This window comes from Pteropus alecto, unplaced genomic scaffold (genome assembly GCF_000325575.1).
Source record: "Pteropus alecto unplaced genomic scaffold, ASM32557v1 scaffold8, whole genome shotgun sequence".
NCBI classification, from domain to species: Eukaryota; Metazoa; Chordata; class Mammalia; order Chiroptera; family Pteropodidae; genus Pteropus; species Pteropus alecto.
Window position 1 is genome coordinate 18,812,334 of NW_006494609.1, and position 16,472 is coordinate 18,828,805.

Genomic DNA, 16,472 nt, shown 5'->3' on the forward strand with positions numbered 1-16,472 from the left:
GGAGGCTGCGCGGCGCGGGCTTCCCCCAGCCTGATCTCCCTCAGGCCCGGCCACGGCCCCGGGCGGCTTGCACAAGCCAGCGGGCCCCCGGGATTAGTGCTACGTTCCAGACGGCGTCTTGGCATCGCCAGACTTGCTCCGCGTCCTGGTCGCTCGGGGCCCGGTCTGAAAGGTGGGCTCTGTGCCAGCCTGGAAGACGAAGGTCCCTCAGCTGTCATGGGGCTGACATTCTGTAGGGGAAACACGGAATAGAAGCAAACAGAATAATTCGCAGATACTGAAAAGCTTTAAAACGAGGACAGGCGATTGTGGGCCAAGGTGGTGGAGTTGACGTAGAGCATCTCAGAAGAGGTGACGTTTGACTTGAGACCTGAGCTTGTCCTCCCCGAGGATGGCTTCCAGGACCGCCCCTTCCCTTACCAGTCCGTGTCCGCGTGAGGCCCGGTGAGAGCTTGCTCTCGAGGGTCGGGTGCAAGGCGGTGGGGTTCCGAGGGGAGTTTTACAGGAATTTGCCTATCCCTTTGACAGGCAGTTCCTCCGTTTCCCTTGGTGACGGGATGACACCTTTTACTGATACAGGAGCACCAAATAATTTTTCTTATTGTCGAAATAGTTTTTGGACCTGGTTTGAAAACTCTTAGGTAATTTAGTTAAATTTTACAAACAGCACCAGAGTCGCTGGGTTGAGAGAGAGAGAGAGAGAGAGAAAGAGAGAACGACACTAGGTACCTTTTGAGACCATCCATTTTTCTAACTTTTCTATCAGGTCACTCTTTTGCCTTTTTATTTTTTACATTTGTTTATTATTATTTTTTTGTATCGACTCTTCCTTTCCCTCATCTCCCTTTTTGAAACAACTTAGAAATACCAGTTTTGCTTTTGGGAGGGTGGTGCTTTTAGGGAACTGTTGAAGAGCGTTTTTAATTAGTTTGTTTTTTGTTTTTTGTTTTTTTTTTAACTGGAATTGCCCATCTGTTGAATCTGAAATTTGCGAGAGTAAAAAAAAAAACAAAAAAAACGAAACTGTAGAGCTGCATCTATTTTTAAGAGTTCAGCATGAAGACACCTTAGTTTTCATGACATACTGAGCATGATACTTTTGGGGAGAATTTAATCCACAATTTTAAAGCAATTTCACAGGGAAGCAAGGGTTCTGTATGTAATCATTTTGTTCAGATTATGCTTGTGCTGTTCAAAATGGCATGCAGTACTTGGAATTAAATTTCCGGGTAGATAAGGTTATGTTCATCTGCTACCTAGAGAAGGGACTGTAACTTAAGTAATCAATACTAGCTTTCTCTGCTGAAGCCACCACAGATGGTGTTCTCTGCATCTCAACATCTCCGATGAGATGCTGTGTTAATACAGTAGAACAACTTGAATTTAATAACAAGCTTGTGTTAAGCATGCTGTCAATTTAGTGCTAGTATCTAGTACAAATAGTATCAAGTTCATAGTGTAATGGCTTCTTATGTTCAGTGCTATAAAAATTATGAGAGGATATTTGTTAAACAAATGAGATGATGGAGTAGTGTGTCAAGCATAGAATCTGGCATATAATAAGTTAGTTAGTGCCCAGGAAATGGTTATAGGGAAAGCTTATACTAAGTTTTATTCCAGGATGCAAGTGTATATTTTAAAAATAACAGTAATGCATTCAAAATGTTGACAGATCCTAAAATTAAATTTCTTAAATAGGCCAGCTTTTGTTTTTGAGAACAAATGTGAAATAACAAATATATAAGTGAATGTTCCAGATATCTAGAATAGAAGAAACAAGATTTTTATTTTGACATCTGTATTTTTTTCCCTTAAAGCCATCTCTACTAAGGCATAATGTACTAAGAATAGAATTTTGATTTGAAAAATAGAACTGAGAGTATTTTTGATTTGAAAAATAAAATTTACTGAAAATGAAGCAAAGCTTTACAATTTGCCCTATATCAAATAAAGATCGACTCTTTAATTTATACAGCTGTGCAGATGCTGATATCTCCATTTATCAGGCAGTGAACTTAATGGGAATTCTTCCTTTTTGTATGTGTGGGTGAGACTTTCATAAAAATTGGTCTTGATGGGTTTTGAGAATGGATTTGTAACTAAATGGGACTGGAGAATTTTTCAGACTGGCAGAATATTTATGCGCTCACTGAGGTTATTTTTCAGAGTGAGCAGAAATGGACTCATTTATTCAGCTACCATGTGCCTACTGTTATGTCAGGAACTGCTAGGTGCAGCGTATTCTTGCTATTGTAGTATTTTGTTGAAGCAAGTTTTCTTTGTTTCATATTAATAGAGGTCATTCTTTTTTACTTTAGTTATCTAGCATTCAGCACACAAGAAGTCAGTAAATGTGTAGGACACATTTGGAAACTACATTATTATTGGTAAAATACAGTAAATATGGAATTTCTAATAAAGATGTAAGATTAATTTAGAAAGGTGATAGAATCCTGACAAGCACTTAGCTAAGTGGTGTAACCAAGGTGTGATTGTACTCTGGGATGTTTGGCTCTTTTGACCCAAACCCTTAGGAATATGTCCCCACTTGCCATTGTAGATATATGCCCTTGGGTATTATTCCCCCTTGGCTCCTCAGTGATATTTAAGTACCTAGCATCTGAGGTTGCTCTTCCGAAAAGCAATTTCGGACTTTCCCAATTACTCCTGCTCTATCTCTCCCAAAGTTGTCTTAAATCTTTGCACTCAAATGCAGGCACATTCTATTCTTGTTCTGGGTGATGTATGGGCAATACTGTTAAAAAGAAAACCTCTTTAGAGAGCCTAAAGAGATACGAGGTGTGCCCTCCCCTGTAATCGGAGTTAGATTTTTAATAGTCACCAATAAATATTAATGACAAGAAACTACTTTTGATAATACTCTTTAATAAACTTATTAAGAATTTTATTAGCCATAGCAACAACTTTGTCAGCTGGGAAGAATGCATTGTGAATCATTGTTTATTTAGTCTTCATGTCGGCATGTGGATTTTTTTGCAGTAACTCCTATCCGTCCTTGGGTCTCTGGCCCATAGGATGGAAACCAGTACTCTAGGGTCTGAAAATTAAGACACACTGCTCACACATCAGATATTTACAATGAATATTAAACACACACGAAAACGTTTATCAATAAGCCATATACATTAAGTGGGAAGATATACTAGATGCAGGTTATTAAAGTGCACTCTGAGATTTGGAAATGTGCTGTCATATACTTTAAGCAAGTAGCGTACTATATTGGAAGGGCACATTTGCCTTGTGGAGCTCATTATCTGGAGCAACATAGTTGGTCCTGGAAAGTTATCAGGAAGAAGGCCCACACCATCCCACTCTTTCGGGGGCTCTCTAGTTTCTTCCTGTGCATTTTTTCATTTTCTCTTTGCAGATTGGCAGGCAGTCTTGGGCTGTTTGTACGTGGGGCAGATATGTCTGCTCTAGGCCTAGCTTTTGGTTTCAAGAACCCCAAAGAGACTCTGTTACCTAATGGTCAATTATACCTAAAATTTAAAAACAAATTATGATGTTAGAAATCTAAACTAGTTTTATTTCAGGTTAATTTTCTCAAATCATTTCACCAAGTAACAGCTGAACAAAAGGCATTGTTTGATGATACTCTGTGTAAACGCATTGTGCTCACATTTTGTAACACTGTTAGAAAGTACGTTAAACCTTTAGCCTTCACAGACTGTCTAAAAGACATAAAAACAAACTTACCGTGTCTAGTGGCAGTATTGCTTTTTTTCACTTCTTATTGTAGTTTATATAACATACAGATTATGCACACAGAGCTATCAACATACAGATTATATCTCATTATAAATTCTTTGTTAGGGGTAATAAAAAAGTATTATTTGGGAGTCAGGAAAAACATTCTAAAATTTATTTTTAAAAAGCTGTGGTCAGGTTATACCATTTAAGGCTTAATCTTTTTTTTTCCAATCTTTTAGAAAATATTTTAGAAAGTGCCTCTCATGTTGCTGGTAGGAATGTACAGAGTGGTATACGGTCCTCTGGAAATTAGTTTGGCAGTTTCTTTAAAAGTCAGACATGCATTTAACATATGACCCAGCAGTCGTACTCCTGGGCATTTCTCCTAGAGGAATAATGCCCCGTACATGGTGTTCCCAAGGGCTTTGTGTATAGTAAGTAGCAGAAACAACTGTCGTGTCTTTCAGTGGGAGATGGTTAAGTAAACTGTGGAATAGCCCAATAATGAAACACCACTGATAAGAAGGAACAAACTATTGACACGTGCAACAGTTTGGATGGAGCTCAAAGATGTACTGAGTGAAAAAAGCTAGTTTCAAACATTTATATAATGTTCTTGAAATGACAAATTATAGAAATGGAGAGCAGGTTAGTTTTGCTGGAGTTAGGGCTGGGGGTGGGGCATAACTAAAGGGGTGGCACAAGGGAATCTCTTGGGGGTCAGGACAGTTCTGTATCCTGATCATGATAGCTACATGAGTCTTTACACATGATAAAATGCCAGGGATCTCTACACACAAACAAAAAGAAGGTAAAAACTGAAATTTGAATAAGTAGTTTAGTTAATGCTGTATCAGTGCCGATTTTCTAGTTTGGTAATTGTACTGTGCTTGTCCACTGATGGCTCTACCACATTGCATTTAGCCTTCACTCACTGAAGGACCTGTGTGTGGTTTCTGGTTTTTGGCCATTACAGAGAGAGCTGCTGTGAGCCCTCGTGTACAGGTTTTAGTATGAGTGTGTACGTCTTCATTTTTCTAGGCCAAATGCCCAGGAGTGCAACTGTTGGGTCATAGGGTTAGGGTATGTCATTAAGAAACCGCCAGACTTCCTAGCCTACCTGTGCCATTTTTCAATGCCGTCATCACTGAATGAGAGATCCAGTCTCCCCCAGTCTTTGTCGGCATTTGGTGTCGGTGGCATTTTTTTGTGGTATCCATTGTGATGGGTGTGTAGTGGTATCTCCTCATGCTTTAGTTTGCATTTCCCTAATGGCTAATGACGTTGAACGTTTTTCAAGTGCTTATTTTCTATCAGTATCTTACTTGCTGACTTGTCTGTTCAACTTTTGCCTATTTTGTAACTGCATTGTTTGTTTTCTTATTGTTGAGTTTGAGGTGTCCCTTTATATACTCTGAATACAGGTCCTCTGTCGAATGTGTGCTTTGTAAATCTATTCTCTCAGTCCGTGGCTTGTCTTTTCATTCTCTTACAGCATCTTGCAGCACACAAGTTTTTAATTTCCATGAAGTCCAAGTTATTGATATATGGATGGCGCATTTGGTGTCATGCATGTCTCAGAACTCTTTGCCTAATAGCTTTTGGTTTCAAGAACTCCAAAGAGACTCTGTTACCTAATGGTCAATTATACCTAAAATTTAAAAACAAATTATGATGTTAGAAATCTAAACTACAGTTTTATTTCAGGTTAATTTTCTCAAATCATTTCACCAAGTGACAGCTGAACAAAAGGCATTGTTTGTTGATACTCTGTGTAAACGCATTGTGCTCACATTTTGTAACACTGTTAGAAAGTACGTTAAACCTTTAGCCTTCACAACAGACTGTCTAAAAGACATAAAAACAAACTTACCGTGTCTAGTGGCAGTATTGCTTTTTTTCACTTCTTATTGTAATTTATATAACATACAGATTATGCACACAGAGCTATCAACATACAGATTATATCTCATTATAAATTCTTTGTTAGGGGTAATAAAAAAGTATTATTTGGGAGTCAGGAAAAACATTCTAAAATTTATTTTTAAAAAGCTGTGGTCAGGTTATACCATTTAAGGCTTAATCTTTTTTTTTCCAATCTTTTAGAAAATATTTTAGAAAGTGCCTCTCATGTTGCTGGTAGGAATGTACAGAGTGGTATACGGTCCTCTGGAAATTAGTTTGGCAGTTTCTTTAAAAGTCAGACATGCATTTAACATATGACCCAGCAGTCGTACTCCTGGGCATTTCTCCTAGAGGAATAATGCCCCGTACATGGTGTTCACAAGGGCTTTGTGTATAGTAAGTAGCAGAAACAACCGTCTGTCCTTCAGTGGGTGATGGTTAAGTAAACTGTGGAATAGCCCAATAATGAAACACCACTGATAAGAAGGAACAAACTATTGACACGTGCAACAGTTTGGATGGAGCTCAAAGATGTACTGAGTGAAAAAAGCTAGTTTCAAACATTTATATAATGTTCTTGAAATGACAAATTATAGAAATGGAGAGCAGGTTAGCTTTGCTGGAGTTAGGGCTGGGGGTGGGGCATAACTAAAGGAGTGGCACAAGGGAATCTCTTGGGGGTCAGGACAGTTCTGTATCCTGATCATGATAGCTACATGAGTCTTTACACATGATAAAATGCCAGGGATCTCTACACACAAACAAAAAGAAGGTAAAAACTGAAATTTGAATAAGTAGTTTAGTTAATGCTGTATCAGTGCCGATTTTCTAGTTTGGTAATTGTACTGTGATTGTCCACTGATGGCTCTACCACATTGCATTTAGCCTTCACTCACTGAAGGACCTGTGCGTGGTTTCTGGTTTTTGGCCATTACAGAGAGAGCTGCTGTGAGCCCTCATGTACAGGTTTTAGTATGAGTGTGTACGTCTTCATTTTTCTAGGCCAAATGCCCAGGAGTGCAACTGTTGGGTCATAGGGTTAGTGTATGTCATTAAGAAACCGCCAGACTTCCTAGCCTACCTGTGCCATTTTTCAATGCCGTCATCACTGAATGAGAGATCCAGTCTCCCCCAGTCTTTGTCGGCATTTGGTGTCGGTGGCATTTTTTTGTGGTATCCATTGTGATGGGTGTGTAGTGGTATCTCCTCATGCTTTAGTTTGCATTTCCCTAATGGCTAATGACGTTGAACGTTTTTCAAGTGCTTATTTTCTATCAGTATCTTACTTGCTGACTTGTCTGTTCAACTTTTGCCTATTTTGTAACTGCATTGTTTGTTTTCTTATTGTTGAGTTTGAGGTGTCCCTTTATATATTCTGAATACAGATCCTCTGTCAAATGTGTGCTTTGTAAATCTATTCTCTCAGTCCGTGGCTTGTCTTTTCATTCTCTTACAGCGTCTTGCAGCACACAAGTTTTTAATTTCGATGAAGTCCAAGTTATTGATATATGGATGGCGCATTTGGTGTCATGCATGTCTCAGAACTCTTTGCCTAACCCTAGGTAAGGAAGGTGTTCTTTGTTTTCTTCTAAGTGTTTTATAATTTTATGTCTTATATTTAGATCTGTGATCCATTTTGGGTTAATTTTTGCCTAGGATATGAGGTTTAGGTCTTGGTTCTCTTATTTCTTTTCCTTTTGCATGTGGTCCTTGTATGATACTTGTATGTCCTTTGTCCAGCTGTTTCAAAACCATTTGTTGAAAATATTAATTACCCTTGCCCCATTGAATTATTTATTTATTTTACCTTTGTAAAGAATCAGTTGGCCACACACTGTAAACTGCATACCAAAGTGAAGATAAGAAATGAGTAAACAATTAAGTTTAAAAATTAATAGAGATTTATGGGGGTATGACATGGCTTGAGTCTTGAAAAAAGTGTGTATAGATTAAGAGGAAGTTGGAAAACGTTTTAGAGTGTAGCATGAGCAAAGATAGGCCCTAGAGAAAATAAGTAAGAATTGGCTGTTTTGGGGAGCCATGCAAGTGAAGGGGAGCAGGGAAGTAAAGGAAGGGCAGTTCATGAGTACAGGAGACTGCTGCTTAGACGGTGCGGGGCGTAATCAGTCTCCTTGGCTACTAGGAGGGTACTGTAGGTTCTTGAGCAGGAAAACGATACGGCGCAAATGATATTCAAGAGAAGTTGTTTTAAGGCCATGCATGGCAGCGATAAGTTGGTAGGAAGGGACAGGTGGTAACCATGGCCCTTAACTTGACTTACCGCTTTGTGTTACATGTGTTTTCCAGGAGGTTAAAAATGTGGTGTCACGTCAGACTGTTGAGTTCCTAGTACTTTCCAGAATACTGGTAGGTTTCAGACTTTGACAGTCTTCCAGATGGATACTGAGGACTCTGCTGGACTTCCAGCTGCCTTTGTATTAATGTTACTTTTAGTAAGTTGAACATGTGGGAAGCAGAGTGGTTTCTGTTGGCTCATTGTTGGTGTGGATGACGTTTCTTATCAGGTCTAAAAGGTGAGCAACTGAAATGATAAAAACGTAGTTGATAAGTTGGTCTAATGAGGAAAAACTAATGGAATCACTTTTATTTATCATGGCAGAGAGGAGACTCAGGGATTGTTTAATCAGTATGTCCTGATTCTTGTATGTGAAGAACTATGCAGAGAGTGATGACCAGCTTTCCTTCAAAACCACTGAGCACTGAATAAGGACAGATGGCTCTCGCTGCAGCATTTGGGTTTAATCTTAGGGAAGCGTTTCCAGGCAGTGAGGACGTTAGATACTTCAGGCCCGTGATCCCTAAGATCTTTAAGGGTGGAACGGGCACCTAGATGTAGTTTGGGAACATTAAAGTTGGGGATGTGACAGGTGGCAGCCCTCAAGTCCTAATTTATTGTGAACGAAGACACTTAGTTTCTGTTTTATTAGCGCCCACTTCACTTCTTGATTTCTTTTCCCGAACAAATTAGACTTTTTTTTTCTATTCATCTCTGGGACTCTCATTTAGTTTCTGCTTTCTTTTGTGCATTTAAACAATTATCTTAGATACAGATTAGACTTATGTCATTTAAAAAATAACCACTCAGGAAATAGAACTTCTTTAATGTCAGACAAACTACTAAATATCAATGCATTTCTACTTTTTGGTTTAGAACATAGAAAAGCATATTATTACATTTTTAAGAAGAATCAATGATGACTTGTTGAGCAAAGGATGTCACTGCATAGCATTACTGCGGCGTGTGTTAGTGGAGCATTGGCAGTGTGAGAAGCCCAGCGCAACTACTTATTTGTCTTCAAAGTGCTTTCCGTTTGATTTAATTTCCTTAGTCTGACTCTTTTCTACTAGTCTAGGTCTTTTTTCCTCGAAATATTGAGATTGACCAAGTATAAATCACTTGTGATTGCAGCCCTTCAGTATTATAGAGAATTTTTTTTCTGCTGAAGAGCAAGCTCTTACAGTGCTATGCAAGCTGCCCATTTAAAACTATCATTGCTTGGCACCTATGCCCTAGTGACAGTTTGACCAACATGTGAGCAGGCACCGTGCCATGCCGACAGATGGGCGTGAGTGTAGGCAGCCAAGAAACCATGTATCTGCATCTAGTGTATTTGTTAAGGGCAGGATTCCCAGTCGGGGATGTTCAAACGTCTGTCCATCCCGAGCTTTCACGCCTGTGGATAAAGGGATGCCATCGTTAATCTCAGCTTCTGACTGCGATTCTGTGGGTACATAAGAGCTTCTTGGCACTTACAGAAGTAGGCAACTGGGGACGATCAGGATAATTGTTCTCTCCTTCATTGCAGGACTACTTCAGATAATCCTTTCTCCTTTCTCTTAGCCAGCTAGGTTTGCAGTGAGCACAAACCTTTTCAAGCATTGTCCCGCTACTTCCAGAGTATGTGGTACTTCAATTGTTTCTAGCAGGTCATTAGATATGTGTGGTTTGGACAGTGATGTATATAATTGAACTCAGGTAGATCTGAGTTCAGATACTGACTGCTGTAGGACATTAGGGCAACCTAATTTTACCATCAAATCAAGGTAAAAATACCTATTGCATAGAGTGGTTGTGAGAATTAACTGAAATATGTACATTAGTCGTTCGGTGTAATGCCTGGCCCACAGTCCCTGTTCAGTAAATCCATCATCATCATCATCATCATCACTTTAACATCCCTGGAGATAGCTTCCTCTGGAGAGTGACTTGAAACAGTTCATTTTTATTTTTAAGCTCATTTCCCATCATTCTTTTTATTTTTTATTTTATTTATTTTTTTAATGGTGACATCAGTTAACGAAATCCAATAAGTTTCAGCTGTGCTGTCGTCATTCTTGAAAGTCACTGGATAGTATCATGTTGCCTGGTCTCTAATGGAAAACCTCCGATGACAGGGACCGCACTCCCCTGGAACAGGGTTCTTCAGCCATGGGACTAGTGATGTCTTGATGGATCAAGTTTTTTGCTGTGGAGGTTTGTTCTCTGAATTTTAGTGTGTTCAGCGTCACCCCTAGCCAGGGGACAGAATTGTCCCCCACGGACAACCACTGCTGTAGAGACAGCCTGTCCTGTTTTTAATGAAGTTTTGACTGTTGGCAAGTTCTTATTTTGAGCAGCAGTCTGCGTATTTCTTCTACCTGATTCTGTCTTTTGGAGACACACAGGACAAGCCGAAGCCCTGTTCCACACAACGTCCTTTCAGATACGTGAGGGCAGTCGTCGGTCTTCCCAGTTTTTTTGAGTTGAAGCGTCTCCATCCACTTCATTAGCTGTTCTTACAAGGCATGATTTCATGTCAGTTCACCGCGTTGGTGGCTTTCCTCTGATTTAATGCCATTTTAAAACTGTAGCGCTGGAATTGAATGCAGTACTCCAGGCCGCTGGCTTGATTAGTAAAAAATAGCCACATCTCTTGTTTTAGATACAGCACTTCTGTGAATAGAGGAAGGAATATTGCCTCCTGCATACTACATTCTTGTTATCAGCTGTAGCCCTTTGATGACCACATCATACACTCAACCTCGAGTTAAACCCCGTAGGTTTATCTGAGCCCTATCTTCTTCATTCTGTTGTTTCATGCATTCGTTTTGGGGTCCAACCATGAGAGCTTATGTTTATCCTGTGAAATTTCTTTTTATTGGGTTGAGCTAACTGCAGTCCTAAATCTTGGACAACTGTGGGGTTTCTAGCTTAAAAGAGCAAGTAGGTGATGATACCCTCAACTGAGATCGAAAATACAGGAGAAAGAGGGGTGGGGCGGTGTGTGTGTGTGTGTGTGTGTGTGTGTGTGTGTGTGTGTGTAAAGAAGATAGCGATTGAAAGGCTGGGGAATCCCAGTATTGGGATCCCAGTATTAAGAACGGGTGGGCAGAAAGGCGACAAAGGAGACCGAGAGGGGCGGGCAGGAGGTATGACGAGAATGAGAGGATTGTCTTGGAAGCTGCTGTGTCTGCGTTCAGTACTGTGGTAGGTACGTGAATATGGAATGAACAGGACCTGGTCTCTGCTTTCCGTTCCTGTTTGTGTTTCCCCAGGTTTAACCGTTTGGTCAATGGCGGTATTAGTCAATCATGCCTGAAAACTTGGAGTCATCCTATATTTCTCCTTTTTATCTTTACATCTGTTGGGTTACCAAGTTCTACTGGTGAATTTTTTTTTTTGTAGTATAACATAATATCCTGGAAAAAGTACACAAATCTTAAGTATCTAGTTCAATGATTTTTTTTTTTTTTTTTACAAAGTGATCACAGTATAATAACTACCACCCAGATCAAGACATCCACTATCCTAGCATTCCAGAAGCCTTGCTTGTGCCCCTTTCCAGTAATTACCCCCACCCAAAGTAACCACTTTTCTGACTTCTATAACTACAGAAGTTATAGAAGTTATAGACTTCTATAACTATAGCTTAGTTTTTTTGCCTGGTTTTGAACTGATATAAATGGAATTATAACCTATGTACTCCTTTTTACCAGGTTTCTTTTATATTACAGTGTGTCTGAAATTCATCTGTTTGTTCTATGTAGTTTGTTGTGGTTTTTTAAAATAGCTCTATACTTCTGATTATTCATTACTGCATAACACACCAGTCCAAACTTAGTGGAGTAAAACAACAACCATTTTATGCTCACGAGCCGAGCGGGTTATGAATGCAGTGGGGACAGTTGTCCCTGCTCTGTGGTGCTTGGAGCATTTGGCGGTCCCTCCACTCACGTGCATGGCTGGGATGTCTCGAAGACCAGGATCATCTGGGACCGTTGACTAGAGCACCTACATGTTTTTAAGAGGCTATTTCATTGTTCCAGTGGTGTATCGAAAGCGCAGTTTCAGTGGAGACAGACTTCCAGTTGAAACTTGCTTTGCTTCTTCTCAACTGTTGAGTCCCCGGTGGACTTTTTAGATAGTGTTCAGATATGGCTGCTGAAAAGGCTGTCATGGGCTTGGTGATTGTACATGACCAGAGGGAGGTTAATGGCAGTATCCAGAAGCAGAGGTCCCCTTGAGGAGGAGAAGAGGTTTAAGAAACGCCCAGTTAGCAGTCTCTCTGGTCGTAGGCAAAATCACAGCCACTTGGAGATGAGCTTTCTCATTCTGGGCTCTTGAAATGAGACACCAAGCTCCAACTGGACATTGCATGTGTAGGGGCTTCAGTTGGTGGCTTAATTTCTTCAGTGCATACGCTTCCTCTTCTGTTTTGGAAATAGCTCGTCACCAGCACAGTGGTTGCGGTAAAGACGGCTGTGCCTTGGTTGCAGCTTCTCCACGAGGCCTTGGCTTTTCGCAGTGTGTTGTCTGGGTTCCCAGAGGAAGCTTCCTGAGAGCGACTGTCCTTGGGAGTTACATGGCATCTCATCCAACGGACTCTGTTGGTTGAAATAGACCCAGGCCTGTCTGGATTCAAGGGGAGGGAACCTAAACCTCCTGTCTTTATGGGAGTTGTGTTAAAAAGTTGGTGGCTGTATTTTAAAAACCAGCATAAATTATTTACCACAATGTATTTACCCGTTCTATTGTAGATGGGTATTTGAGTGGTTTCTGCGTTGGAGCAGGTATGAACGATGCTGCCGGGATCATTCTCGTTCGTAACTTTTGGTTCACATATACTCATTTTAGCTGGGTATCCACGGGTAGAATTGCTGGCCATAGTGCATGTGTATCTTCAGCTTTAATGGTTAGATACTGCCAGACAGTTTCCTGAAGTGGTTGTACCAATTCTTACTCCTGCCAGCAGAGTAGGGGAGTCCAGGACTTCTGCAACCCTGCCTCCACTTGGAGCGATCAGTTAAACGTTAAAAAAATTTTTTTTTAACCATTCCGTGGTTGTGTAGAAGATCTCGGTGTGGCTCTAATGGACATTGCCCTGACAACTAGTGATTCGAGCACCTTTTCACATACTTGTTAGCCATTGGGTATCCTGTATTGTGAAGTGCCTATTCAAGTGTTTTGCCCGTTTTTCAACAAACTGGGTTATCTGTCTTTTTACTTACCAAAATGTTGGGGTTTTTATACATGTGTAACATGAATAATAGGTCCCTTCGTTTTATATGATAGAAATGTTTTGTGCAGGGTTCTTCCGTTGCATTTTCCACTTAACTGTATCTCGGAGGCCAACTTGTACTAGAATATCTTGTACTAGAGAATAAGGAAAATATCTGAGACTATTGGGGTCGTGTCAGAAGGACACAGTGGCTTCCTCGCCTAGTGCAGAGGACTGGAGAAAGGGAAGAGCTGGGTTCAGAAGCTGGCATGGCACTCAGAGCGGTCACGTGCTCCAGTCAAGTGCACACGGTCTCAGCACACGTGAGACAGGGTTTCTCTGGGATCATGATGAAAGGAGACAGAGCACGAACAAAACCCAGGTTGCTGTGCCGCCTGCAAATACTTGGCTGCTGCCTCCTTACCAGTTACAGCCTCATCTCCTTCTAGTCCCCTCTCCCTTAGGAGAGATTTCTGGAGATATCCAAACATAGAATTATCCTTCTTTTTGATGGCATCCAATGTAGAGAAACTCCATCTTCCCTATATACTCCCCCAAATTACCCAACCAGAGCCCAAATCCTGGAATGGATTCTTTAGCGCACGCGTACTGAGGTGTCCTGCTGGTCCCCAGGTGCATTCTCCCAGCCTGTTACACAGGGGCGTTCTTCGCGGCCTGGGATTGAGGGGCTGGATACCAGAGACAGGACAGTCTGAGCAGCAGCGACAGTAACGGAAATTACAGGGAAACAGGCTGAGTGACAATATAAGGACACAATCAAAACTCAAAATGTGGAAAATTTTACAGGACAAATGACAAGGGGAAGGAAGAAAATAAATGAGGAGATGGCACTTGTTGAATTAAAGAGATTCAAAGACACAGCAACCAGATTCAGTGACTAAAAGATCAGCTATAAGAAGACATTATTTTTGAGACAATTGAGGTTTGAACACATCTTATTAGATATTAAGGAATTACAGTTAATTTTGTTAGGTGTGACAATGATATATAGTGGCTTTGTTTTAAAAAGTACCTGTTAGAAGTATTTACATGTGGTATGATGTCTGGCGTTTGTTTTAGGAGAGGCTAGTGACCTGGGGTATACAGAAGAAACAAACTGTACACGTGTTGATAATTGCTGAAACTAAGTGACGTGTACATGGGACTTTATTATATAATTTCTCTACTTAGTATGTATTTGAAAATGCCCCTAATGAATTTTTATAAAGCCACTTGTGTTTCTTTTTCTGTGAGCTTTCCTCTTCATGTCACTTTTCATTTTTCTTTTGTCTTTTTTCTTGTAATAGACTTTTTTAATACTAAGAAAATTAGCCTTTTGTCACATGTTTTGTAGATGTTTTTTATTTGTTTAGTTTGTTAATGGTATTTTTTTACCAGTGAAGAATTTTTATTTTTACTTTGTCAAAGTTATCAATTTTTCTTATATCTAGATTGTTTCATTTTGTATTGCTTAGAAAAACCTTGTCTCCCAGATTTTGAAAAGTTCTTTTATGTTTCATCAAGAATTTTTTAATGACTATAGTACACTTCTGCTCTACTTTGACTATTTTATTTGGTTATACTAATTTCCAAATTATTTTGGAGTATTTGGAAATATTCTCCCTTTGAACCCCGCTGCAAGAATATATAAGGAAAACTGTTTTTCAGTAGCTATCTCGTATAGCTTTAATAGTGAGTGCGTAGGGAAGTAACAGCAAAGTTCGGTAGTTACTTTTGTCCTCCAAACAGGAGAACTAATGGAAAATCTGTCATTTATAAAATTGTCCAAATATGCTCAGTGTTGCATAAAAGTATGGACAACGCAGTGCGCAGTCTCTGATTTTAGGAAATGTTTGCTTCCTTTTAGCTCTTTCTTTTTGGGGCTTATGGGTCAAGGGCCAGGTGTCACCTTCCTTCGAAGTCCCCATCTATAGACCTGCTCCCTCTGAGGTGCGATGCCTTTGTGGGATGAGCGGGGCGTCTCTGACCTCTAGGTGTAGATGAAGGAGTGTGCTGTAGTGTCGTCTTCACGGTTGGTTCCTGGTGGCCTATTAGGACTGCAGGGACGGACCCTCTACCCACCACATCAGAACCCAGCAGGAGAAGCGGGCAGCGGAGACTTCTCAGAACCCTTCCCTGGGGAGGAAGTGGCAGCAGTGAGGTGTCTTGGGCTCGTTTCTGAAGTTGGTCCATGCTGTGGGGTCTCAGTGACAAATGATTTCCGCTGTTAGTGTTCTTCTTTTAGAACTTTTAGAAATCAAGGAAATTTCATTAAAGGAAATGAAAGTTGAGAAAGTACATTTGATACTGTTTTAAACATTTTATTCACTATACCAAAATTTTATAATGTAACATTAATCACTTTCCTACTGTAAGTAAAAAAAGTCATGGCCAGGAGGAAACCTTTCTGCTCTGAAGACGCCCATTCTCGTCTTCAGAGTGAGTCTTCACCTGGTTCCTTCCAACTGAGGCATGAAAACAGGACTAGTGTGACAACCGCTACTAGAGATTGTATCACAGTTTGAGTTTAGTGTAATCTTCAGGAATCAACCTGTGCATTTACAGGATTGTTATTTCTGGAGGTTCACTTCTGTATGCTTACCATTTGTTGTGTTATGTTTGACTCTTTTGTTAATGTTACTGAAGGTGCCCTACAGTGTGTTTTTCATACTTTAGAACCACGGGATCTTTGGGATATCCCCAACAGGAGCTCACAGTTAATCTTCCTGTGTCTCAGGTTTTTCTGTTAAATGGTATTGGTAGTAAGTATACTTTTATTTCTGTGAATATCCTTACTGTTCTGTCTCAACTGTAGGATTTGTGTGGACATAACGAAGTAAATATATGAGGACCCTCTGTATTATTGGGAAGTGGCTATATAAACTCAAGATTCAGTATTTTATTTTTCAGATGATTTCTTAGCACTAATCAAATGCAGTAATCAACTGATTGGCTGGCTCATTTGTAAGAGAGTTGTCTTTAGATGTATTGCTTTCAAATTGTTTCTGATGTAATTTAGCAGAAGAGGTGATGAAGTCCTTTGTTGACCGATTATCTCTTGTTTGATTTTATTTACCTTACTGTAGTTCGATGGGAAGCCATTTACACCAAAATGTGTAATTACTTCTTAATCCCAAGTAGGTTTGAAATATAAATGAGTGATTTTGGCCTGGGATATGAAGGGATTGATAAAGGGTGATTTTTTTTTTTTTTTGGCATACCCTGTATCAATTCATTCACTAATTTATCTATTTTACCCAACTTCCAAACGAACCGAAGGGGGCTTTCATTACAGTTCTCTAAGCCATTTGAGTTGTATGTGATAGAGCCGTTTCATTGAAATGAACGACTTAATGA

General features: G+C 40.0%; 1 protein-coding gene across 8 annotated transcripts in view; it reads left to right on the forward strand.

The window, feature by feature from the left end:
* Positions 1–16,472, forward strand: part of VRK1 (vaccinia related kinase 1) — a 65,906-nt gene that overhangs the window by 198 nt on the left and 49,236 nt on the right. For 4 of the 8 annotated variants that reach the window (XM_015599741.2, XM_025042038.1, XM_025042031.1 and 1 more), the window contains exon 1: positions 7,156–7,178. The exons of 2 other annotated variants lie outside the window; for them this stretch is intronic. Coding sequence is in view for 2 of the 6 variants with exons in the window: in XM_025042032.1 (XP_024897800.1) it covers positions 7,103–7,178 (76 nt within the window). In the remaining 4 variants the exon portion in view is untranslated. Of the gene's footprint in view, positions 1–7,097; positions 7,179–16,472 lie in introns of those variants that run through there. 2 more of the 8 variants (XM_025042032.1, XM_025042034.1) reach the window with 2 other exon arrangements.